This window comes from Spermophilus citellus, assembly GCF_964194105.1.
Source record: "Spermophilus citellus genome assembly, chromosome: 3".
Classification (NCBI taxonomy): Eukaryota; Metazoa; Chordata; class Mammalia; order Rodentia; family Sciuridae; genus Spermophilus; species Spermophilus citellus.
The window spans coordinates 159,873,910-159,901,595 of NC_138184.1; the positions used below are offsets into that span (position 1 = coordinate 159,873,910).

Below are 27,686 nucleotides of genomic sequence, written 5' to 3' on the forward strand. Positions count from 1 at the left end.
AAAATTCTATCCTTATTTTGTATGTTAGGCATTTTCTTAATAATGTGCCTTGGTGTGGGTGTGTTGTAATTTTTGTATATTTGGGGTCCTGTGTATCTCCTGTATTTTATTTTCCATTTTGTTCTTAAGGTTTTGGAAATTTTCAGATGTTATTTTATTAAAAATATTGTGCATTCCTTTGTTTTATGTCTCTGAGCCTTTGTCTCTATCCCAATAAAACTTTAAGTTTGATCTTTTAATGTTATCGCATATTTCTTGGAAGTTTTGTTCATGGTCTCTTAACATGATCTCTTAACACACACACACACACATACACACGCACAGGCATATATGTGTGTGTGTGTGTGTGAGAATATATAAGTGATTTGTTATGGTATATTCATACATGGACATAGCATAATTTGGTATATTTTATTCCCCAGTACTCCCCAATCTTTCAATGATTTTCATTTTTAAATAGGTAATTTTTTATTTTCAAAAATGATTTTTGCTCTTTATTCTTGCTTAGAAAGGCTTTTCCCGATCCTAGTTTATGAATATACTTCTATTATTATTTAAAATACTTAATTTTTAAAATAATATAAAGTTCTGTATATTTTCCTTTGTCTGATTGTTCAGAGTTGTTGATAATTTACTCCCGTTGTGTAACACATTGGATGTTGAAAATTTCAGATATACTACTATAATGTATCACATGTATCACCTTTTTCTTAAATTTATCCCTGCAACTCTGCATAGGATATCTCTTGCCTACTTCCCTATTTTGCCCTATCTAAACCTCTAACATTGCACTCTTACTACTATGAAATGAAAATTATCTGTTTCCCCAATTAAACTACTATGTACTATGTCCGTGTCTTATTTATGTCTGTATCTCTAGTGTCTAACAATTCTTGATAGTAGTAGACACTTTGTAGATATTTGTGAAATTAATTTGATTTAGAGAGTAATGTTTTTTCCTGGCTGTCTTAATTAGTATGTTATAAGAATAGCTAAGCTCACTCCCTAATTCTGATATAATATCTACCATTCATTGTGGTCTGCTCTGCTAGGCACTATTTCAAAATGTTATATGCATTATTTTATTGTATTTTACCACAACTATTTGGAGCAGTTAGTGTATTATCCTACTGTACAAGGGAGAAAACTGAGGCCCAAAATGCAAGGTAATTTGCCTAGAATTGGAACTTTCAATCCAAGTCTTCAATTAACTTATAAACTCATATGAATTTCTCCTTTGCCTCATTCCTTTCCTGCTTCAGTGTTCCCCAATTGTTCAGATTTCTGAAGAAATATTTTAAAAGAAGAGTAGTAGTTTAGTGAGTTCTTTAGTTTGGAGGCATTCCTTTTTTGTTTTATTATTATTCAATCCAAAAACTCATTAAATTTGTTATTAAGAAATAAAATAGCATACATCCCTTCCAATGCCAAAAACTGAGTTTGTTAAGACTGTGATCAGAGAAAAAAAGATGGGAAATTATTCATAGTTTCTCCAGTTGTTAAATATTATTGGACTTTACAACAAGAAGCACTGAAATATTTTGTTTCCTCTAGGTGGGAAAGACCAACAAACTAAATGATGAATGAAGCAGACACCTAGGAAATTATTTCTAGAGAGGACTTGGTGCAACAATACCATTTATAATAAATATTGACTTTTTTGAAAAATAAAATTATGCATTACAAATTTACTCCTTTATTTAAATTGTTTTTCTAGGAAGTCATGCATGGAATAGTCACTACTTTTATTTATAATAAAGTTCAGGTTAACAATAAGTGAACTGATTATAATATTTATATCTTTAATGTTTCATGCCATCAATCATCATGTGAGCAAAAACTAATGTTAAATATATGTAAGTTTGATACATTCTTTACTATGTGGAGTTATCTTTTCTGTATTCAGTTAGCTTATATAATGCCTGTAATTATGCTGTAATTCTAATAATTCTTTGACCTAGTGAAAATTTGATTTAGTATAATTTATGTTAGTTAATGCTGCATATGTTATAGTAGCATGTAGAATATTTAAGGGAAAAATCAATAATGTCTTTAGAATTAAATAATTTAAACACATTTAATGTTTCTTCAATGAATTTCTCTTATTTTATTATGCTACTTCTCAAGGAAATAATGCACTAAGGAAAAAAATCATTTTCTGTAAATAAATAGGATTTGAATTCCATATTACTATCTTAATCTGCTGGTATTTATCAGTTATTCATATCTTGATTTAAATACTCATAATGACTTTTTTGACTATTTTAGCCTAAAACAATATCATCTATTCAGATTTCTGTAGATAGCAATGTTTGACATTCATTCATTTATTCCTCCATTTATCTAATATTCTTTTGCAAATCCTTCTAATTTGTTGAATTTTTGTCTATGATAGTTCAGAGTCTGTAAATTATGTATTTAATTGACCTCTTTTGTTGCTTACATTTTGAGTTATGGTTTTATTTATACTCAAAAGGACTGAATCTTCTTTTTTGTGCCCTCACCTATACCATCTGCATGGTTTCACATAGTAATAGTTACTCTGGAAATGTTAATTTATACTAAGAAATGAAAATCACAGTTTTTTATTCTCACAGAGTCCCTGTCATTATGCTCACTGACTAATTGTAATATACACGATATCACAGCATAAATTGCACCCCTCCCCTCAACATGGCTGGGTTGAGCAGTATAGTCCAAGTACAGGCTATGAACATGTTCTGGTGGATCATATGCAGAATCTTATACTTAGAAAATGTTGGCATCTTTTTCAAATTCCCTTGAAGAATTGTATTAATTTTTAAGATAGCCACAGATATTTTTAAAATGTGTGTTTTACAAAAGAACACATTCTATATATTAAAGGTAATTGTCTCATTTATGCTCTTATCATCCAAATTTAGAAAAAATATATCAAGAATATTCATCACTAAAACAATTCCTAGTTATACTAAGAACATCATATTAATTTTAAAATCATTAATTATAAAATAATTCTACAACTTTATTGTGAAGATGTATACATCTAACCTTTAATTTGAATGAATTAAATAGATTCACTCTGATCACCTAGCAACCATCTGCAGTCTGCGTTGAAAGTAATAGTTCTTTTTTTTTCTAGATGAAAGATGTTAAGACTTCCTCTTTGGAATCCCAAGTAGTTATGGTACATGGTACAGTGGAAAGGAATTTTGGAGTCTGGTTTCTATAATATTTGCCCTGCCACTAACTACCTAGATGGCATCATTTAAATGCTTTTAACCTTTGTTTCTTTATCTGTACAAGAAGGAGTTATTAGATCATTGCTAGGGTTCTTCCAACTGTGATCAGAAGAAATGTAATTGCTTACAGTTAGCCTCAGGTGATCCAACTTCCTAGAAACATTATCACCTGATTTGCTTAAATTCACCTTCCATTAATTAGGTAGCCTTCATTTCTAATTGAATACATGCTGCAAGTGAAGGAGTCTGAATCATACTTTAGTATTTAATTCTGAAGGAAACATTCATCAGCATTTAGGCTTAGAATAGAGAATGTGTATATTAAGGAGCAAAAAACTTTGCCATTTTGTGACAGCAAAAACATTCTTAGGGGTTTTTAGAATCCTTTGATCATGGATTCTCAGAAGAAATTGATCTTTATTTATTAGTTTTAAATTATCCTTTAGGATAAAATACTCATTAACAACTTTTTGCCATCAGATCCAATTCAATCTCTAGTCTTATCTTGGCAGATCTAATTTTTTTTCTGACGTTAATGTAGATAATATTTTCCTGACTTATTGTGTTAACAGATTTGCCTGTATGAGACTTGTTGAAACTCTTTTGGGTGATATGTTTATTATCTTAATCTATCTGCTGATTTTGTGACTGTATGGATTTTTAAAACTCCTTGAATTATATACTTAAAAAATCACTGAATTATATTTCATGTAAATTATACTCCAGTGAGTGAACTGTGCTATTAATTCGTTATTCCTTTGAAGGTAATCCACACTTTTATTTTTTCCTCTGGGCTTAGATTTTAGGAGCGTTGTGGTGTAGGAGTTCAGCATTCCACAATTTCATTATGATCTATGAATTTCTATATCTTGTTATTTTCTTTCATTGGAAAAAGTATATGTTCATGCATTTCATCAATTCTGGAAAATTCTTTCCCACTGTCTTTTTGAAGATTCTTTCTTTCTTTTTATTATCTTTCTTTGAAGCTTGTATTGTATGATGTGACATTTTCATAGAATATTCTCCAGGTCTTTTAACATCTCTCCGGTTTTCCACGTCTTTATTTCTCTGTGTTCAATTCTAAGTAATTTTTAATATCAAATATAAAAAGGTTATATTTTACTGGAGTATGTATTTCAGTAAATTACTTCTTTCCTTATACTAATCTACTTTTTAAGCCACTTAGTTATATATTTGAAATTTTAGATGTTCTGTTTGGTTCTTTTTCAAATGTCCTTCTTTTAAAAATATATTCTTCCTTACTCATGTCTTTAATTCTCTTTGTGACTTACAAATATTTAAATAAATGCAGTTTATATTCTGTGCTTGATACACCTAGAATTCTAAATCCTTGGGGGTCTAATTCTACTGTTCATTGTTTCTCCTGATTCTCTAATGGTGGCTATTTCCTCATGGGATTTGTCATGTAGGTTTGTGGGTTCCTAATGGCTGAGACTTATTTACAGAAAATCTGAAAACCCAATTTGAGTGTTAACCCTAAAGAAATTATATTTGCTTCTGCCAGATGCCCAGAGCCAATTAAAGGTAACTCTTTCCCAGTCCACACAATAGTATGAATTTAAATCTAACCTCACCTGAGAGCAAATGTAGATCGTTAAGAGAAATATTTTTCTTTCAGAGCCAACCTTAAAGAGCAACATCATCATTTTCCTTCTGTGATTTTAGGGCTTTTTAATTTTTAATTTTTTTGGTTCTTGTTTTGTTGTTATTTTCATGATCCTACGTACCAATCATGATAAAGAGACCTAGCTCCAACTCGTGTTCTTGCTGGATCCTGAACCTTTGAATCCTGGTCCCTTTAAGAAAATGAAAACCCTGAGGTCCTGGATAAGGAGCACTAAACATCCTCAGGGTAGCCACTACTTTCGACAGTGAGAATAATAAATATAATGATTTGAAAACTCTAGAATATTAACTCTAATAATTCATGAATTACTAGTATAAATTACCTAAATGAAGAATATACATGTGTGTGGGCATGAACATGCTTAGGAAATACTTTAAATAAGAATTCATTTTCTTAATTGTAGTACCAAGAGTTGCCTGGACAGTACTTTTGTATTCAACCAGTGACACATAAAAGTTTCAGAGACTTTAAAAACATTGTTTTCAAGGTCAAATCAAATTGGAGGCAATCATTCTTCATTCCATTTATAAGACCTAGGTAACTTTTCTCAGTAAAGCTAGTACTAAAAATGCCTTCTTTAAAAAGACAGGTAGTTAGAATACCATACAGAACTCATTTTTGACTGTCAAAACTGAAATTATTTGCAAGCCATAGATACATACAACCTTGTAGGCTGACACCTCACTTAACTGTTAAATCACCTAAAGGATTACCTTGTCTTTCTTTTATGTGAATTCAAGAGCACAAAGCTATTTAAAATTCCTTCTCCAGAGAAATTCTATTAAGAGTATTATATTTCTTTGGCAGTCCTAAAAGGAACTAGTCCAATATTTTAACATCATATTTTTAAAGCTATTTTGGGTTATTCTGTAAAGGGTTAGACTGAAACCTGAGAATTGAATTTGTCCTATGCATATGGCATGATTTTTTACCAATTGTACAGCTCAAAGAGTTCTTTGACACCTGTCTAGTATCTAAGTAAACCACTGTGTATTAGCATAGCAACATTTAAATGTGCAAGTGAAACCACAGGTAAATTGTACTTTCACCCATTACTTTCTGCATATTTGAAAATGCACAAATAGATTATTTTTTTCCAATATCTTTATTTTAGTTATTTTCTGTGGGGCTGAGGATTGAACTCAGTGCCTCACATATGCTAGGCAAGTGTTCTGTCACCAAGCCACAACCACAGCCCCTAAATTATGTTTTGCATGAAAGTTTTAGAGTGGTCAGAAAGGAGTAAGAGTTAAGAAAAAACACCTTCATTAAACCATTATAAATAGTCTATAGTCACAGTGCAACTCTGGGGAAAGGCAATTATTAAAGCATAGTTCAGGTAATTTTAAGAGACTGATGCTAATAGATAATAAGCTTTAACACATTCTGAATTATAAAATGGAAAAAAATAACGGACAAAAGAAGACGATAGCAATAATAACTACCACTTATTTGGTTCTGACTAGCACCAGGACTATATTCAATGCTTTACTTAAAAATAGTCTCAGCTATAAGACACCCTGTTATCAAGTGTTTAATATATACTATGTTTATCCATGGAATAACTTTTTTGAATTAGGTACTCTTATTTTCCTAGTTTTATATTTGGGAAACTGAGAGTTTCATTCAGATGCCCCAAATCACATAAACTTGAAAGAATTAATTCATATATAAAAGGCATTATTGGCTAACTCTAGAGATTATCCTATACAAATTCCCCATTATAGTATCTTCATCCAACTGCTGTCATCTCAACCCATTTCGGGTGTTTTATTGGTCTCATTTTAAAGATGGGCAAATACAGATAACTTATATGAGATTAGTTGTGTGTAACAGTATCAAGATTAAAACTGGTTTAGCTTCCTTGTAGAATCCATATACTTTCCAATATACTATTCTGCCATCATGGCATATCTGTCACTATTCAGTAATTCATTCATTTGCTTATTTATTTAACAAATGTTTGTTGAGCACATCGTGCATGTATTCTTCTGGACTGTGGACCTACTTAGCAAATGAAAAATGCAGAGTCCAGAAGGTTTCATCCTAGTAGGGGGAGATAGAAATTAAACTGATAAATGTATGCCAATGTTAATAGGTGCAATAAAGAAAAATAAAGCATTGCAAATGACTAAAAGATAATGTCATAAAGGGTACTTAAATTTTTTAAAGAAGATACTAAATGCAAGGAAATGTGCAACTTTCACTAATATTTTTATAATGCCCCATTTTTTTCATTGTGAGAATTGACTCCTTGGTTTATATGACATTGAAACTCAATCTGAGTTTTATCTTTTTCTTTTGGTTCTGGAAGAATATGTTTTATTAAAAACCTAGCATTTCATTGAAGACATTATTTTGTGCTGAATTTTTTTTTTTTGTTAATTCTATACCCCCCACATAATCAAAGCATTTAATGAGTCTCTCTGCCCAGGTCACAAAGCACCTTTGCGTCTATGGTTTTTCTTGATATTCTCAATGACCTGACCAGACAAGTTTTATTGTAATCATCATCATTATTATGCATATTGTCATTACTCTTATTTTACATGGGATGTAGAATTCATTCCTGAGCCCCAGGCAAACATGAACAGTTATTCAGGGCTTCTAGCACTCTAGTTCATAACTATTGAACAATTGAAGTTGTTATGAGAGCTAAGATCCATTTTGGTCCATTGTCTAGCAGTTTGGCTAATAACAAAAAGTTATTATTAAATGAATTTGAAAGACTCAATAAGGAAGAGGCAAGGTAGGCTCAGGACCTGGGTTTCCTGACACCCACCCAATCCAGTGCTCTACACTAGACATCAGTTAGAAGACTGCTTCTTTTAGAGGTTCCCATGTTTCTTTTATCTAGTGAAATAATCCCAAGCATTGGGAACATCTGAAAATGCCTACATTTACACACAGGCATGCAGTTGTTCTCACTTATCTGTGGAGGAAGTACTTCAAAGCCCCCAGGGGATACCTGAAACCTTGAATAATACTGAACTCTCTATGCTTTTTCCCTGTACATACATGTCTGTGATTCTTAAATAGTTATTTGAAGAGACAAAATTGGAAATTGTTATTTTTCTAAGTATTTGTACAAAATACCCTGCTTAATAAGGTGAACAAATATTTGTACTTATTGGGAGAGTATGCTTTTCCAACAATTATGTAAAAGCGTCTTCTCTTTGTCATTAACACTTGATGTGGGATGTTAGTTCTTAGAGGCAATCTCATGATAAAAGCAGTACTGATGTCAAGAATTAATTGACTGATTTTAATTGAAGAACACTTATATTACAAAGTATATGATGGTAAAGATGTGTTCAACTTGTTTTTGCTTTTCTCTAAAAAGCTGAAAACCTTCTTCCCAGTAGTAATTAAAAATAAACAGCAGTCATTAACTTACTGTGGGGTTCTAATGACCACAAGATTGCTTCCTTGCATGAATGACTTACTGATCTGAAGCAAAGTAATTCAACTTTGAAATTATCTTGAAAATTAAAAACCATCCTAGATAATGAATAGTTTCAATTTCTATAGCACCAATTTATGTGTAATTTTCCTTTTTTATGTGTTCTGTACATATACAATATGCTAACAAAAAATGGTCTTGCAGGGATTCCACATCAAAGAATAGTGTGCCAAATTCAGTCTCTGGTCTCTTTAACCTTGGGGATGATATTCATTCATTCATTCATTCATTCATTCAGCAAACATTTGTTGAAAAGCTCTTGTAGCTAGACATTTTCTATGGGGCTTTAGAGGTGGGATGATGGGAAGCAGTCTCTGCTCCCCAAAGAATTTATTACTGTGGGATTCAGATAGTACTTGATTCTAATTCTGTCTCCTTTATTTAATTGGTTATATCACAATTTACTTAACCAATTATTTTCTGTTGGATACTTAGGTAAATTTATTTTTCACAGGAGGCTATAAAAAGCCTATGTTGGATGCCCCAATCAATAAGTAAATATTCACACTTCTGGTTATGTCTTGGAATGGATTTCTATAAGTAGAATAAGCAGGTCAAAAATGCATGGACATTTTAGTCTTTTGAAACTTTAACAAATTAGTTCCAAAATACAAATACAGACAGAAAGTTTATATTGTTTTTACATTGCCACCAAGAGTGTTTAAGAAATCCTGTCCTTGCTCATTTTCTTGGTCAGCAATATAGAATATTCTGCTAAATGTGTAGTATCTATCATTGATGTTTACATAATATTCAAAATTATTAAAATGTTTATAGTTTCCAAGAATAATTTGGTGCTGATCAAAATTTTTCAACTGATTGATAATTTATATCTGACAAGAAATCATCTGGATTATTTTCTTTCTTATAAATGCTGAAATTTAAAAGTCATGTTATAAAAAGTGTCATCTGTTGATTTGAAAACTTTTTTAAAAAAATAATATTATAGTTATCCACTAGTAAATTGGAAATGTTGAATATTAACGTTAATATTCAAATAATTAAAAGCAAATGTCTTAAAACAAATAGATCTCTACTTTGTTAGGACTTACTGAATTTCTTAAGTACATATTTAGGATATTATGAGTTAAATTAAGTAGCAAAACATTATATTTGGTGCTAGTTCATTTTACTTAAGCCCAAAATTCCTACCTATGGAATATGAAAAGAAATAAAAATATAAAGAAGTTTATAGGGAATACGTCTTATTCCCTATATGAAATCATGGACTGACTTCATGGTTAACTGGTTGAATCTTTGTGACATTTCTGCTGTTCCTGAGCTTGTATGCTCAGCTATTGGATTTCTGCTCTTACCTCAGTGGTTACACTTTTCATTTCTAGAACCATGGGACACAAAAACCGGTATGTCAAAGTCCCCCGTGGTCATATCTGGGTTGAAGGTGATCATCATGGACACAGTTTTGACAGTAATTCTTTTGGGCCGGTAAGTCATCTTTTCATGTTGTTGTCAAAAGTGGGAAAATAGGTCATTTGGATAATTCAGTAAAGACTAATTAGGAATTTTATAGTGTAACATTTTATGTTCAAATATTTCCTTTTAAATATAGAAAGAAAGATATGTAAACTATCTCACACATGTGTATGTCTGTATGTGTAAAATAATGGAAAATAATTTAGACTACTTCAAAAAATTACTAAAAGGTGTTTTCAGCTACTTGGTCTTAGTTAGAATATCTTTTTTTCACCCACAGGTGAAAACAGCATATGCTGTTAGTTGGTGGTTAGCACATTCAATGTATAAAAGACATAGGCATAATTTTTTTAAATTGTTCCTCATATGGAAACCATTATGGACATTCCTTGGAAAACCTGGAATGTAACCACCATTTGACCCAGGTTTCCCACTCCTGGGTTTATACCCAAGGGACTTAAAAACAGCATATTATAGTAATGCAGCCACATCAATGTTTATAACTGCACAATTTACAATAGCTACATTGTGGAACCAACTTAGATGCCCTTCAGCAGATGAATGGTTAAAGAAACTGTGGTATATATACACAATGGAATATTACTCAACATTAAAAGAGAATAAAATCATGGCATTTGCAGGTAAATGGATGGCATTGGTGAATATAATGGTAAGTGACCTTAGGCAATCCCAAAAAACCAAGTGCCGAATGTTTTTTTCTGATATGAGGATGCTAATCCATAATAGGGAATGGAGAGGAGCATGGGAGGAATGGAGGAACTTTAGACAGAACAAACGAGAGGGAGGGTAAAGGAGGGAATAGAGGTGTAGGAAAGACAGTAGAATGAGATGGACGACATTATCCCTAGTACATGTATGAAGACAAGAATGGTGTGACTCTACTTTGTGTACTACCAGAGACATGAAAAATAGTGCTCTATATGTGTACTATGAATTGAAATACATTCTGCTGTCATATATAACAAATTAGAATAAATAATTTTTTGAGAAGTACAATATTAATAGAAATCATATTTATAACTATAAGAGAGGCAAATTTTACCCTCTCAGGTTCTCAAGGTGGCCGGAGAATTAAGTTGACATAAAACAGATTAACAGAAAAAAAAACATACAAATTTAAAGTAAGTTTTAAGTGGCACAAGAGCTCTCATAAGGAAATGAAGACTTAAAGAAATGGCAATATCTATCTGTTTTTGTATTAGGTCGAACCAATAAAGGTAATACAGAAAAATAACTAAATTATATGAGGAAGCTAAAGGAAGATAAGAATTATTTTAACAAGATACACTTGTGCTGAATTTTCTCAGCTGTGACTCTCCAAGAATGTTTCCTGTCTTTACTAGAAGGAGGGCAAGTACTAGAACAGAGTTTTAGTTTGTTTTCAGAAAGAAAAGGGGAAAATTAATATGTCCTTCATCTATCAGCTGTTTTTCAAGTACCTTTAACTCAAAGTAATTTTTATGTCAAAGTGGTGTATTTTGGGGATAACAGTCATAAGTAATATTTTATTAGAATTTTAATTTATACAATAATTGCAGATAGGCTTTATGCTGATATTCTATAAAATATGTGGCTGAACTGATATTTTTGGAGTTTTTTCAATGTACATCTTACAAAAGTTCTCTCTATATTATTGCAATAATTTGTTATATGAAGACTCTTTACTGATCAAAGTGGTATCTAATTCTGATTAGCAGCCTTACCATCAGATTTTTGTAAAGCTAGGCATATTTATACTTGTTCTCAATACATATTATAATTTAAGACTGAGTACCTTTATATGTTTTTGAAATGAAATTTATCCACATAATTTTATCTAAAATTAAATGTTGGTGATCTCTAATGAAAGTTTTCTTTACGTATTATGAAAGATCAATGCCACTAAAAGAGCAGCCACTTTAACTCAACTTTGTCTTAAAGTTCAATAATGGAGCTAAAGTTGGATAAGGGTATAGACTAGTGGGAAAAACTTTAGGAGACTATTCCTATTTCTTTTTTTCTGATTATGATAACAAAACAAATCTTCTAAGTCCTTTACTTTCACTGATTAATAATTATTAATCAAAAATAAAATTTAGTCTTGGTAATACATATCAAAAACGAGATACAGACTAGAAATTTTGGAAATGTGGGGTCACTTTGTATAGCTCAAGTGTCTGTTGTGAAGAAATCAAGTAGCAAGTTGAAAGTGAACATAAATTACATCAATGCAGTTTTAGTTCTCCTTTATCAATATATTAAATGTATTAATGTATCATGTTTTGGGCCAACTCCACATTAAAATGTTAGCTAAATTTAGTTGGGTTTTAATTGGTTAGGATAGTGATTTTGAAATGAAGTATTAAAAATGTTATTTTCTATCTGTTGTCAGGTGTGTGGTAATTATTTATTAATAATAAATTTATAAAATTTGACATTGGTTTGCTTTTTTATTAAGTTAAAGCTGGTGTGATTGATTGATATAATTAATATTATTCCCCCATAGTTGTATTTCTTATGCTTTTTCATTTAGGAAAGAAATGGAGAGAGTTGATAACCAGGATAGTGGGAGTTACACATGTTTCTCCTTAGTGTCCTACCTATGGTGCAGATCTTCCTGGGCCCCTATTCCTCCTATATTTTTCATAGTGGTGTTTTGAATCATTGAACTTTGAATACAAATATATCCATATGAAAGCACATAAAATGTGGAAATATTCACATGTAATATCTTAAGTCTTATATCTTATAAAAAGTAAAGAAAGAAAACATCCTTCTCATGAGTGTAAATCTCATGAGAAGATTTTAAATAGAATTTACCCAATTTAAATTTCTGCCATTGGTAATCATAATAGAGCTGACTTTTTCATATTTAAGCAGACTTTTAGTTATAATGTACTAAAGACTTAAATTATATTTTTAAGTAAAATCTACTTTACTATACCTGGAGTCAAAGAAACAAAACAACTTTGAAATTTTTTTAATGCATAGAAAAATATTTTTGCACACTGACTTTTGATTCATAAATTGGACCAAGTTATCGATTTCCATTCAGTAAACTGTGTCATTTTCATTTGCCAAAATTAGATGAAGTACCTTTTTACATGAAGGAAAATATTTGTCATGTCATGCATTAATTTACTTGTACTATATAAGTTTTAACATATAATACTTTAACTTTTATATTGTGCTCTTGTGTTTTGTGTTCCAAGGATTTATAACTAGGAAAACATATCTTTAGTGATACTCCCACACAAGTGTTAAAAGGATAGAGGAGAATAGAAGTTAAATTAAAATTCCCACACGTTTTTCTTAAAGCTAAGCTGTGAGGTTTGAATGTAAAGATTTCTTACTGCACTTCTTTATTAATGAATGGTTATCTGAATAATTTGTTCATTATTTTAATGTTTTTTCTAATCCTAAATACTAAAATGTAAGTTTCACACTTTTAAAAACATAGGGAGTGTTAAAATTATTATATTCCTCTAAGAAAGTTCTTGGTGAAACTTTTTGGCTTATCAATCACATGCTTCAAGATTGTATGTAAAGTGAGTGAGCACCAGGCTTTGCAGATAGGTGGTTGATTCTCTTCCCTTTTGGAAGTAGGTAATGTGCTTTCCTTGATGTTAACAGCCTATCTAAAAGTAGGCAGGATTGTCTAGAATGCTTATTTTGCCTTTAGAAATTGATTGAAACTTTTCATTTTCACTTTCTTGCCAAATAACTTAGGAAGTATTTCCAACTGCTTTTTTAATGTTTTAGCTCTTTGAACAGTAATTATATTTTACCATAGAATTTATACAATTTAAATTTCTGCCATTGGTAATCATAATAGAGCTGACTTTTTTCATATTCAAGCAGACTTTTAGTTATAATGTACTAAAGACTACGAAAGAGAGCTTCTTGTTCTTTTTTTTCTGGCTTATTATTTACTATTTTTATCTTTATATAATCATTTATTTTTTGGATTCAGTTTATCATAACTACATGTAGGCTCTAGAGAGTATTGAATGATTCTATGAATGAATATTGATATTGAGTTATAGCCATAGAACACGTTACAACAGGAGGAGAAATCTGAGATGACTTTTATTCTGACACCTACATGTCTAATTTGTTTTTTTTTTAAGAGAGAGGGAGAATTTTTTTTAATATTTATTTTTAGTTTTCAGTGGACACAACATCTTTGTTTGTATGTGGTGCTGAGGATCGAACCCGGGCCACACGCATGCCAGGCGAGTGCACTACCGCTTGAGCCACATCTCCAGCCCACATTTCTAATTTGTTGAGGATAACATTTTGGGAAGAAACTAGTACACTTTCTTACAAACATAGGTGATATAACAGAAAATCAGATATTCTTGGATATGGAACTCTCTACTAATTTGTATGGCCTTACATTTTTTCATGAGTAAGATAAAAGTCTTTCCTCTAAGTCCATCTTAATGATAAATGAGCAAATATAAATATGTGCATACATATACATATATATAAACACAACCAAAATTTTAATGAATATTCTAAGTAAACTAATATAGAACTGCAAGAAAACAAAACACTGTTTATCCAGGGATGAAACATACAGTCATTTAAATCTGTATTTGTGAAAAACTTTAATGATATCATATTCATGATATTAAGTGAATAATATAAAAATAAAGAACTGAATATATATTGATTATCTTCAATTGTTAATGCCTCTGGTTGATTTTTTTCTTTATTCTGTTATACTTGTCTATATTTTAAAACTTTTGCAAAAAAAAATTAATTACTTTTATCATCAGAAAAAGTAATTTTTAAAAATAAGTTTAAGATGGTTGAAAGCAAATGACTTCTAAGTTTAATGCTAGCTCTAAGTTCCATATTGCTATGACCATAGGGAGAAATATCGCAGAAGTGATTGGATACAAAATGTTTCTATTATGCATAATACTATCTCCATGATATATATTTATAATAAACCTCTTGAATTATTGATCAATAAGAGAAAATAGTCTCTCTTCTCATAATATGAATTCACTAATTTATGACTTCAGTTTGAATTTCTAGATATATCCAGAGATTGTTTTATAAGTTTCTTTTAAAATTATGATAGTTGCCTAGAAGTGTTCAGTACATATTACTACTTGATTTTACTTGATTACATAATAAAGATATTCAATGATTCTGATATGTTGGTTTGTGATTGCTTGAAATATTTTCTAAATGTTTCTCTTAGTAATTTTTTTCCCTTTGTCAAATAGTATCTTTCACTTGACCACTCCTATTTCCATGTTGATGACATTAACACATTTTCTGAAATAGTCATGTTGGTCTTTTCAGCACCCTAAAGTAACTATTATAGATAATTATGTATGTTCTGTATACTAGTAATGGCAGAAGCACATAAAAAACAAATTTTACATTTGTGTTTGTATGTGTACATGCATGGCTGTGAGTTTTTGAGTAATAATTTTTGACTACTCCAGATTAGCAAACTCTTCATCAATTAAAAATGCATATGCATTTCACTCTTCCACGTATTATAGATATTCATTCCAGTATGCAGAGGTATTCTCTTCTTTTGGTGAAAAATACAAATATGACTCTTTCCATGGTTTCCATTTAACTTGTATATGTTCTAATTTTGTTTATCTTTAAGTCAGGAGCAATTTAGATACTTTCACTCTGTGCTGCATAGTGACTTATCATTTGGAAATATGTCACAATAGAAATTCTAGCATCTAAAAGGAAATCAAAACTAAATAATATATTTAGCATCTAAAGTAAATAATTTAGCAACATGGATCAAAGGACATTAGAAAAAAACAGTGTTGGTTTAAGCATTTGAAGACAAAGATAACCTTTTCGAAATATATGAATGTATTTTTTTTTTGCACTAGGTATTGAACCCAAAGGCACTTAACCACCAAGCTACAGCCTCAGCCCTTTTAATTAATTAATTAATTAGTTTTTTTTTTTTTTTAAATTTTGAGTCAGGGTCTCACTAAGTTGCTTTAGTTCTCCCTAAGTTGCTGAGACTGGCTTTGAACTCATGATCCTCCTGCCTCAGCCTCCCTAGTTGCTGGAATTACAGGTGTGTACCACCATGCCTGGCTATATTTTGATTTATAGGACAAGGTGATCATTGTGTCACCTTGTGAGCAATTTCTGTGCAGGAACCATGAAGAAGAACTGAACCATTTGGGTGCAGAAATTATCATGGTACTCTGTCTATTCAAGAATGAAAAACTATAATTTATACTTTAAATGATTTTTAAGTTCCAAGTAATTAAAAAAATATTTAATTCAATCACTTATTTTATTGATACCTAGCTAAATAAAATATCAGCCCTCTAGAGCATTTTTAAAAGAAATATGCCTATTTGGAGATGGAAATTTTAGCAATAAATGAGCATTAGAAATAATATTTATAAATGAAATGAGCTGGAGAATCTGAAAGTGATGATATATAAGACAGTATGAGAAACAAAGGTTAAAATTTCATAGAATTCCTTTTGAAATTCATGAAATGCAAAGAAGTTTTCACTTTTAAAAACTAGTGGAAAAATAAAAGAGAAAAGTAAAGTTTATGCTTTCACACCATGGAAAGTCTTTCATTTAAGCCTTAAAGACACATTTTTGAGCTTCTGCTATGTTTCCATCTTGGTTTGTGGCCTGTAGAATGTCATAGGTGGAATGGATCAGGAGAAACAAGAATTATATTTTATATTAGCTAGGGAGAGGTTGATGGATTAGGATATATATGTGTGTGTGTGTGTATATATATATATATATATATATATATATATATATATATATATGTGTGTGTGTGTGTGTGTGTGTGTGTGTAGGATACACATACACACACATAATGGACATTTTAAGAGGTTTAGTGTCTGTCATACCTGTTTTGAATTTTTTTGACATTATTAACAAAAAATTCAATTTTTGATTAAGGCTGCAAGAATAAGATTCTTGGAGTTACAGGAAGGATGAAAGGAAGGGACTTTTTGATACTACTGAAACCATATCGCAAAAAAAAAAAATGAATTGAGACAGTTATTTGGGAAATTTAAAAAATGCTCAGAGATTGTAAGAGCAAAGATTCAAGTCATGGATAATAAGGGGTGTGTGCTGAGCCTGTGAATCTTCCTAAACCTTTTGTCACTGTTGCCAAGCATGAATAGAACTCGAAACCCAGAAGGAGCAGGTGAGAGGGTCCATAGGTGCTATGATATCTGGTGTATACCCCTGTGAGCAAGGAAGGATAGATTAGAGGGGAGACAGGCAATCAAGTCATTACAGCAGTGTAAGTTCTCCAAATGGTGATATGACAGGGCCTCTTGGTGAAGTAGTACTTTTAGGTACTAAAATCCTACAAGAAAAACTATGAAAATCTCCCAGGAGAATTTGGTAGAATAGAACCAATTCTAGAATTAGTGAAAATACTATATGGTAAAATATTGCATTACATTGGCACTTTAGATGCTGTGTACTTTGTGAATGAAGTGATTTGTGCCTGGAGTGGTTAATGGCTTTCAGCTGCATTGAAAATATTCTCATACAATACAGGATAATCTTGTGGACTTATGAGAATGAATTGACATTTCATTTTATTTCTTGATGAAGTACAGCATTTTCTTTGGATAAATTCTCTAAAACTGTGAGAGTAGCTTTTATTTAAAACCAGCCATTTTCAAATAAAGAAAAAGATCATTAGACTGTGTTGACAGCATCCAAGTAAAGTGCTCTATTCACACATTCTTGAGCAATGTTGCTTAGACTTTAATTGGCTGTATTTCCTCATTTTATAGTACATAATTGTTCATTAAATTTTTGTTAAAACTAAAATAATCTATATTTTATAGCAAAAATAATAATAACAATAGTTTTGTAATTCTTACCTTGGTGATTTTCTTCAATTGTTTTTCACAGTTACCTTTAACAGTATTAGAACCTGGCAAACCCACTTTTTTTTTTTTTTTTTGGTATGACTTTTTATTTGACTGGTTTAGACAAAGGCATGCATTTCATGAAAAGGCTAAAACCAATGAAAATGAATATCATTGAAATGAAAATATCTGTGTAAGATAGCTAAGTCTCAGAAGAGAGCCCATTGTCTGGAGCAATTCTCAAACTGGAGAAATATCCTTACAGGAAGAAGAAACAAAGAGTCCCTCAGGATTAACTTCATTTTTGCTTAGATTTTTTTGTGTGTTTAATTATGACATTCAACAAAAATACATGATTTTAAGAAGAAAACATAGAAATATAAAATAGGAATGAAATAAATACTATCATACCCTCCCCCTAAGAACAGGCACAACCTAAACTTTCATTTCTGCCAAATAAAATTTATCCTCTATCTTAATTATTCTGCTAGTGTAGAAATCATTTTCCACATGATTTCATTTTCACATAGGAGAATGTCAGAAGAATTGTCATTAGATTTCATTGCTATGGCAGATAGTGTTCCTGAGGGCCATTTAGTTATAGGATTAAATGCGGTTCATTTTATTAGAAGTGTGTATTTACTGACAGTGGGTCAGGAGTCAAGATTTACTGAAATATATGCAGGGGTATTAATTTGCCAATTTTATAAGCTCTCAGAATTTTTTAAAAAGTGGGGTTATAGCCCTTAATATACTTCTAAGAATCAACTAGTGACTACATAACTGGATCTACATAGAAACTGTGAAATATGAGGGGATTAAAGAGAACAATATGCAGTCAAATATACTCTCAGTCAAGGTTTTAGATTGAATGGCCTCGTTTAAATTGCTGTATACTTATACAATATTTGCTGGGTAATTCTTTGCTCTCCACCTACCTTAATAAATAGCAAATTATGTAAATGACTTTATAAGTTTTAAACTATGTTAATAATTATCTTCTGGTTGAGATTCTTGGAGATAGCTTTTTTTTAGAAATTTTTATGTTTTCAAAGCTTGTCGGGTAATTTTTAGAAAGTCTATTCTTTGTCATTATCTCATTGATATACTAAAATAACTTGGAAGACAAAGTTAAGGTCATTTTGATTATAAGTGATTTGGTTGTTTGTTTTCAGTATAATGGAACCTTGCATGTAACCTATAATGAACCATAGTAACTATGCCTTTAGACATTATCTATAGTAAGACCCCTAGAAAACTGTGGCATATTAAAAATTGTCTAACTTGGTAAATCAAGCAAGTGAAAATATATTTTTTTAATACAATGGTCAGAATCAGAGCCATGAGGTATGTTCCACTGATGGGGCACCACAGGCCCATAGCTTTGGCACTAAATTAGAAGTGATTCCTGTAATATGACTCCTCCTCTACTTCATTCTCTTGTCACTAAGGATTTTTCTGAAAAGAACTCTGAGAACATCATTGTGCTTCTTAAGACATTATTATCAACCTACGACACCTATTATACTCAATGAAGAAATGTTAGAAGCCTTCCCTTTTAAATCAAAACAATGCAAGAAAGCCCACTCTTACCTCTACTGTTCAACTTTGTCAATGCTAAAGGTCACTGACAGTGCAGGTTAGGAAAGAGAAATAAAGATGTAGGCTCAGAAGGAACATTCCAAACTTATTTTTCATAAATATTATATTGTCGATTAAACCCAGAAGAATCTGCACAGATATTGAGACCGAAATGCAAGTTTTACTAGTATAATAGGTCTTGTACATGATGTGTGTATGTTCATCATTAACAAATACAAGACATGGACTGGGGATGTGGCTCAAGCGGTAATGTGCTCGCCTGGCATGCATGGGTTCGATCCTCAGCACCACATAAAAATAAAATAAAGATGTTGTGTCCACCGAAAACTGAAAAATAAATATTAAAAAATTCTCTCTCTCTCTTCTCTCTCTCTCTCTCTCTCTCTTTAAAAAAACAAAACAAGACATCATGTTAATGCATTTGTCATTTAAAATAGTAATAACAATAAAAATTCAGGATAGTGGCATCAGTGACTCCATGTTACTCACAAATATTAGACTTTCTCTAATATTTATGAGGTCTAAATATTAGACTTTCTCTAATATTTGTAAGAGCAAAATCATGGAGGTCCATATACCACACATCTGAAATATTTAGTAGGTATAAATCAAGTTAGCAAACTGTCAAATGTAATGTTTTTTAACTTGATAAATATACCTCCATAAATTGTACTTAACTGATGGCAATATAAAAGATTAAGATGATATCTGATTATATTTAGATAATAGGCAACTTAAATATTTAATTGAAAATGCAAATGAACAAAAAATGTAAAATAGTAAAAGGTAATTTTTTTTCAAAAAATATTTTTGTTAATTATTAAAGCATGTCTTTTAAAAACAAAAGGCAACATACAAATTACTATTATTAGGTTATAAATTCCATCAAAATTATTTAACTAAAACTGAATTTTAAAGTACATAATGAAATTATTAAACTTTATTTCATATTTTTATAACAGTAAATCTATTCACAGATTTAGGGTTCAATTTTCACATGGTTGTCAATGTAAAGAGTCAGCATCATTATCCAAGCATCTTAGAGCCTGAGTTAAAAGTGATATGAATTGTATAATATTCATAAAAAGATTTTCATGTGGTCATGCACAATTGTAGTGAATATTCTTCTCCTAAGAACCGCTTGAATCACTAGCTGAAACTTGAAGAGAAGCCAGGAAAGGGACACTCAGCTCTCCTGGCAAATGGTACTTCCTGCTGAGAAGGCGGCTTGTCAAGTTGTTTAATTCCTTGCTTTTCCTAGCTGAGTGTTTACAACTTCCCTGAGGCTGAAACCCTCCCTGTGATCAACCAGCAGCAAACTTTCATGGCATTTGGACTCAGTCACCTTTTGCTTAGAACATAAGAAATGTGGGGAAATATTCTTCTCGCTCTTTATTAGTGTTTGTTTGTTAAGAGTAAAATAATCAAAGTTTTTATGTGTTGAATGCCAAATCTTGAGTGACACAGGACCTATGTGTTCTTCGATTCATTTTTATGAAATCTGTGATATATTGGTTCCTCAAAAATGTACGAATCAGGAAACAGTGCAGTGTGACTCAAAGGAACTGGTCTAAATTCATTGGGATTACATTAAAACCCTTTTGACTCTTTCTCCAGGCAAATTTTTCTGGATTCATTTCTCTTTATCCATGCCTGCCAATGCCTTGACTACTCCCTAAATTAACCATTATGTTTCCATCCCTCTCTCTTGGCACATTATTCTCTCCCTGCCTACCTGTGCTAGAAAATGACCACTTCCAGAACTAATATGAAGCTTTGTTTCTGGCTCAGTCAGTTATCCTTCGCAGCCTTTGTAGTCTAATTGAATGTGTATGTGTAGAAGAGAATGAGTTTGCTAAATCATGTACAGGAGGTAACTCATCCTGCATCCCTATAGCTTAGAAATGGGAATACAGGTTAGTAACTGATTGGTGACACAATTAATGACCAATGTGTGACAATGTAACTGTGCAATGATAAAGGTTCTTCTACAGCAGAGTTTGGCCTTTGGACAAAGTCTGGCCCACAGCTGTTTTTGTTTAAAAAAACAAAACAAAACAAGGGGCTGGGGATATAGCTCAGTTGGAAGAGTGATTGCTTGCATGCACAAGACCCTGGGTTCAATCCCCAGCACCAAAAAACAAACAAACAAAAAACAAAAAAAACAAAATTCTTTCAGAACAAAAACATGCTCTGGTTTGACTATGGCTGCTTTCCCTTGGCAAAGGCTGAGTTAAGTACTTGCAGGAAAGACTTTTAGCCCACAAATGCTCAAATGTTTACTATCTGGTGCATATGGAAGAGGTTTGTTCACTCCTGAATCAGCACTAGACGACTTTAGAAAAATTGATTAAGAACTGATTATGTTAGACTTGAATAGGAAAATCAGAAATGTGAACATTATCTAGAAGGCCTTGAAAAACCATTACATTTTGACCAGGAGAGTAACTTAGAAGAGGCATTTTAGCAAGACTGATTTGGGAAAATTTTGAATGAAAGATGAGATCAAAAATAGACTATAGGTAGAGAATGCAATTACTTGATGATAGTATCGATTCCAGTAAGAAATGATTAGGCCCTAGACTAAGGTGGCAGCAATAAAAATATGGAGAAGTATATTGATGTGAAAGTTCTTAGGAGTCAAGAATTAATTGTAGATGTGTTAGATTCTGCTGCCTAGAATAACTTACCAGCTAAAATATGAAATAGCCTTTACAATTACTTCTGATGGGTCAAATCTTAAAATTAAGCACAGGAAGCATACATGATTATAAATCTTTGTTAGCATTTTTATGTGAAAGACCAAAAAAAAAAAAAAATAGAAGTGAGGAAGTGATGTCTCCAGCATTCTTTAGTTTTCAGAGCACATGAAGAGACATGTGAGCAGAAAGTCTTGGCTACCCAGTTAGAACTGGGTAGCCTCCTCATAAAGCTCATATTTGCTTCTCTGACCTTGGGACAGATAAACCAGTATTGCTCAGTATTCATTAAACTTTATTGGCAAGTATTCTGCTCAAAGGTCTGTTCTGTTATTTTATTTCACATCCATGTCACTTGATGACCCACTCATTTCAGAGGCCTTTTCAGTTCTTTTTCTAAAGTTCTCACATATTTCTAAAGGTGTGGGTGATTCCTATAATGTGGGAGCTCATGAAAAAATACCACAGAGAAGTCAGTATTTTAATAAATTGGCCAATGGAAAAACATGGTTTTTAAAAATGTGTTATTGTTCTTTAAAATTATTATTTAAAGTACAAGTTTGTGTATTTCAAAATTAAAATTTCTGAAAAGAGATGTATTTGTTTTTCTGAAGGAATAATGTAGACTTTTTATGCTAACTTCAATTCATGTTAACTAATCTCCCCTGCAAATAAAAGTACTGTATTTAAACAAGTATATTGATAGTGTAGATTGAAATTAGGGTACAATCGGTGAAAGACAAGATGAAATTTCAAGTCTTCTTCAGGTTATGAAATATTGAACTATTTTTAATCAGCAGGTCTGATTTTTTTTCAAGATAATAACTATTAACTAAAACCTAATTTAGATTAACAATTATTTAAGGCTAAAATTTTATTTAGACCATCAGTCATTTGATTTGGATTTGAAAAGCTTTGACCAAACCATTTTCAAAGCATTGTTGTAAAGTGCCTCTGCCTATTCCCCACAGAGGCTTTAAACCCTCTTAGTCCAGAATTTGTTGTAAAGCAGCAAACAAATGAAACATTCTTCTCAAAAGAGCCATGATTGTATTTAGGTTATTTGTGTAGATTGTTTTGTTTCAAAAAACCTTAATGAGATTATAAATTATGTCATTTTTTTGAATCATTATGAAATTATAAAGATACTGGTCAAGGAAAATTATAATCTTCTTAAAATATTTGATACATGGCTTTTAAAACAAACTTTATTGTGTTATTCTGTCATTAAAACAAAAAAATAAATAAACCTAAAAAACATAGGTATGTTCTCAGTCTTTCAAAGAAAATTTACATTCTGAATAGGGACTGGTAAGTTCCTAGAATGAAGGAATTCTTTAAATCTAAAGGTATTGTTTCATTGCTCTGATATTTCTAGATTTAATGTGTTATCCTGCATTGAATGAAAACTAATAGCACAAAATGAGCAAGGCCATTTAAAAGGTCATTCATCAATGTGCATAGTTCTTAAATAGCCTCTTGTGCCCAGATGGACATTTTTGGTTAAATGGCTGGTTTTAAAACTAGTATTATACAATTGAGTCACATAAATATACTTTATGAAGAACTTTAAATAAGTTTTCAAGAGTAACTTCTGATTTGATTCAATTACATTATAGTCACATAATGCTTCTCTATTTTTCAATTTAAAAAAAACCACCATACTTATCAGAAGTATTTTTCCTTTTAGATGAAAGAGTTTATTTAAACTACTATTCGATTTCAGGAAAGCCTTCCTACAGCCTTTATGTGTTTTGTATAATAATATTATATTAATGTGATTTTTATTATATGCTTCTGTACTCTGTCATTACCCCTACCTGTCTCACTCCTCATTCTTTTCAGGTTCATTATACATAATACCTTTTTTTTTTTTTGTCTCATCAAAGTAAATTTAATATCTGATAAGAAAGACTATGAGTAAGATGCTCCTTTATGGAAAGAATTTAAATAGGATATGCCTGTTTATGAGAACATTACCCTAGATTGATATATCATGCTCTTTTAGGTTCAGGATGACCGTCCTCCTTATAAATTTATTTTCTGTATTCTCTGTTTCAATTCCTGAAAGACACTAAAATGGTCATGGGGACAATTACCATGATGCTTTGATTAGTATATCTGCTCAAATGTGCTTTTCCATAATTCCAATCCTGTTTAAAAATAAACCAACCAAAAACATCATGAATCATGCAAAGCAAAATCATTTACAGATGCACAATATATTCTATATATGCTATATTTATCCTGTATATTTTTCCTACTCAGTGGCATACCAACTGGGCCTAGAGTAAATTACAGTGCCTTCAAAGCTCATCACATATTCTGTCGTTCGAGCCCTTGATTTCTTTTACTGCACACCAGCACCTCTTTAGGGGGGTTCTCTCCTGTTCTCAAAATATGTTTCTTCTTCCCCTCCACAAAAGAGGAAGTCCAATAATCTTTCACAGAAAAAGAGAAAACCAGAGAGAGAGAGACAGAGAGAGAGAGAGAGAGAGAGAGAGAGAGAGAGAGAGAGAGACAGACATAAATATTATCTCTTGTGAATGGAATTGTTTTTTAAATTTTCATAAATATAGCATGAATCAGTTTCCTCTACTCAACTTCACCATAAAAAGAAAAATAATAAAATGGCAAAATAAAATGGCAAAAAACATGTACTAGATAGATGAATTGTTGATATGGTGACAGCTCTTCCATAGTATCCCTTAAGACAACATTGAATAATGCTTTGAGAGTGATATGAACCATGAAAGCTGAAGGACTGGACCCCAGGCTCATCCCACCTGACAGACAGATGCCTGTCTTTCTACAAGGAGCCCTTCTGAAGCTGAGCAGAAGTCCAGTCCCTTGGCCATGGCCATGGCCAGCTTCCCAGTGTTACATATCTGAGTTTGAGCTATAGGTGAGAGAATGATCTGAACAATTCAGAGAGTTCTCTTGGAACAGGTGCCAGTCCTGAACAATTAACTATGATCAGTGGGGCAGGGTCTAGATGAGAACAGACTGTGATTGGCATAGTTGGAGTGAAGTTTCCATCAGCAGCAAGCAATGGTTGTCAAGGGGTGGGGTATCATGGTGACTATAGTTTGGAGCAACCAACAATGACCTGGGGAAACATTATATAAAAATTGTAGTATCTCCATGGAAACCTTATTTTGCTGAGGGTTGTTGTTGCCCACTTCTACAGGGTAGTTGAATGAATAGACAATAATAAAATAAAAGGTAAAAAGTACAAATGGAGTAACAGAAACAGGCGTTTCTGTTTGTAGAAGTGCGTATTTCTAGCAAGGAATTAGAAAGACTTGAGTGAACTTGAATAAAAGAGAATTTGGACTTGAGGACAAGTAGAGAACAAGTTAGCATAAGCATGGAAGTGGAAGTTTTTATAGCAGGTGTTGAGTATTTGGTCAGTTTTGGCTGGGAGTTCAACTATGGGAAGGACAAAGTCTGGAGCCATTATTAAGGACCTAGAACATCACATAGTAAAGTTTGGATATTATTCTGCAGGCCATGAAGCACCACAGGAGGCTTTTCAATATGGTTAGAACAACAAGTTAAGAATGATAATATAGCCATGTTGTGTAAAATGAGTTGGGGAATAAAGAAACAATAAGACACCCAAACCTAAAAAGATCTAGCAATATACTCCACTATAAACAAATTAAGGCAGAGGTTTTCAGACTTTACTATGCCTTGCAAATACTTGGGGACCTTATTAAATATGCAGATGGCTTGTATCTACCCCATAAAGATTTGGGGATCTGCATTTTCCAAGCACCAATAACCAGGTACATATGTCCCAAGACCACACTTTAAGAAATGCTGATCTTGGGAAGAAATTTGGAAAACCGTTTTAAGAATTACTGAATATGAAAGAATCCTAGTTCACATTCTTTTGTTTGCTGAGTTTTCAGAGCCCTGGTAGTTAGCCATGGTCTCAGTATAATATATTTGAAGTCAGAGCCAAACATATGGTTAAAAACATGAAGGCTCACTTCTCTCCAAAGTTTACGTGGGCTCTCTTTCATGTGGTACCATCTCTCTGTGGATAAGTCAACTGGAAATTTTATAGCATGACTCACCCAAAGAATAGCATTGAGTTCTGTGGTTTAGTGGAAAGCAGTGCCAGAAAAGATTAATGTATTCTGTTTTAAGACTAAGTGTGGCTTCAAGATTCTGTTCTCTACTTGCAACCTATGCAAATTCAAATTCAGTGCAATTTAAATGACAAAGGGTGATTTGCACTGTTTAACAAATGGGAGATTGGTATTAATCATCAGGCTTTTGGCAGCTTTGCTATGAGAGGGAGGACTGATAAGTACTCCTAGGAGCAGTATGTAGGAGCAGTGTATTTGTAGACTTGGCTTGGCTATTCTTTGTTGAATAATTAATTATAAGTCTTTACAAAAATTCCCTTTTGTCTCCTGAATAAGGAGTAATAAAATGGCTATCCTGTGCTGACAAATTCTAAGACCTGTGTTTAGATTGATTTAATATGTGTGCAAGATAGAATTTCTTTTATTAAAAAAAGAAATTTCTATTGTATATAATGTCTGTATGATATGTTTGTCTCATTGTAGTTTATTTTAGATTAAGACCTCTAAAAGTTCTGAAGCTGTAGTAAGATTTTCTTTGTATCGTCTTTATCCTTTTCATCTTTCTGTGAAGAGATTACTCACTTACTTGTTTTAGGGTTTGTCAGGGTTATGTTTCTGTTAGGAAAACCAGTGATCTCTTCCATGTATTGGTCTTACTCAGTCTTCCAGCAGTGTTTGATATGGTTGGACACGTCCCTTTTAAAATATTTTGAGAATTTTCTTCTCTTAGCTTCCTTGAACCTGTATAACCAAGCATTTTTCTTTCTAGGTTTCTTTTAAATTTTTGTCCTCCATTGCCAAACTTCTAAATTTCTACATGCCCCTTACCTCAATTCTGAACTTTTATCCATAAAGTCCTCCCAAAGAAATATGACCCCATGTCTTTAAATGCTGGTTTTATTCATTGCTGCTTAGATTTATATCTCCAGAGCTTATCACACTTGATGTTTAATAAGCAGGTCAATTTTTTTATTTTTATTTTTTAAATTTCTTTATTTGTTCTAAGTAGTTACACATGACAATAGAATGCATTTTGACACATCATACATAATTGGAGTATAACTTCTCATTCTTCTGGTTGTACGTGATTAGAGTTACATAGGTCATATAATCATAAATGCACATAGGATCATAATGTCTGATTCATTCTATTATCATTCCTTCCTCCATATTCCCACCCATCCCTGTCCCTTCATTCCCCTCTGTCTAATCCATTCTTCCCTAGCCACCCACCCCCTTATTGTGAATTAACATCCTCATATCAGATAAAATATCTGCCCTTTGGTTCTTTAGGATTGGTATATTTCACTTAGCATAATATTCTCCAGTTCCATCCATTTAGCAGGTCAAGTTTAACGTGTCTAAAATGAAATTCTCTATTCTCTTCCTTCTTAAATGAATCTTTTTTTCTATAACCCCCACCCTGCTTCAGCAAATGGCCCTACTGATACCACTGCTTATGGGTGAGGAGTTCTGCTCCCTCATATAATATTAGAGAAACACATGGAGGCAAGAATATAAAGCAGGGTTTTTTTTTAAATTTTTTAATTTTTTTTAGTTGTAGATGGACACAATACTTTTATCTATTTATGTTTATGTGATTATGAGGATCGAACCCAGTGCCTCATATGTGCAAGGCAAGTGC

The 27,686-nt window shown here is 31.9% G+C and overlaps 1 protein-coding gene across 2 annotated transcripts in view; it reads left to right on the top strand.

Moving 5' to 3' along the window:
- Positions 1-27,686, top strand: part of IMMP2L (inner mitochondrial membrane peptidase subunit 2) — an 883,542-nt gene that overhangs the window by 668,005 nt on the left and 187,851 nt on the right. For both annotated transcript variants that reach the window (XM_081285017.1, XM_081285018.1), the window contains exon 6: positions 9,676-9,778. In XM_081285017.1, coding sequence (XP_081141143.1) covers positions 9,676-9,778 — 103 coding nt within the window. The remainder of the gene's footprint in view (positions 1-9,675; positions 9,779-27,686) is intronic.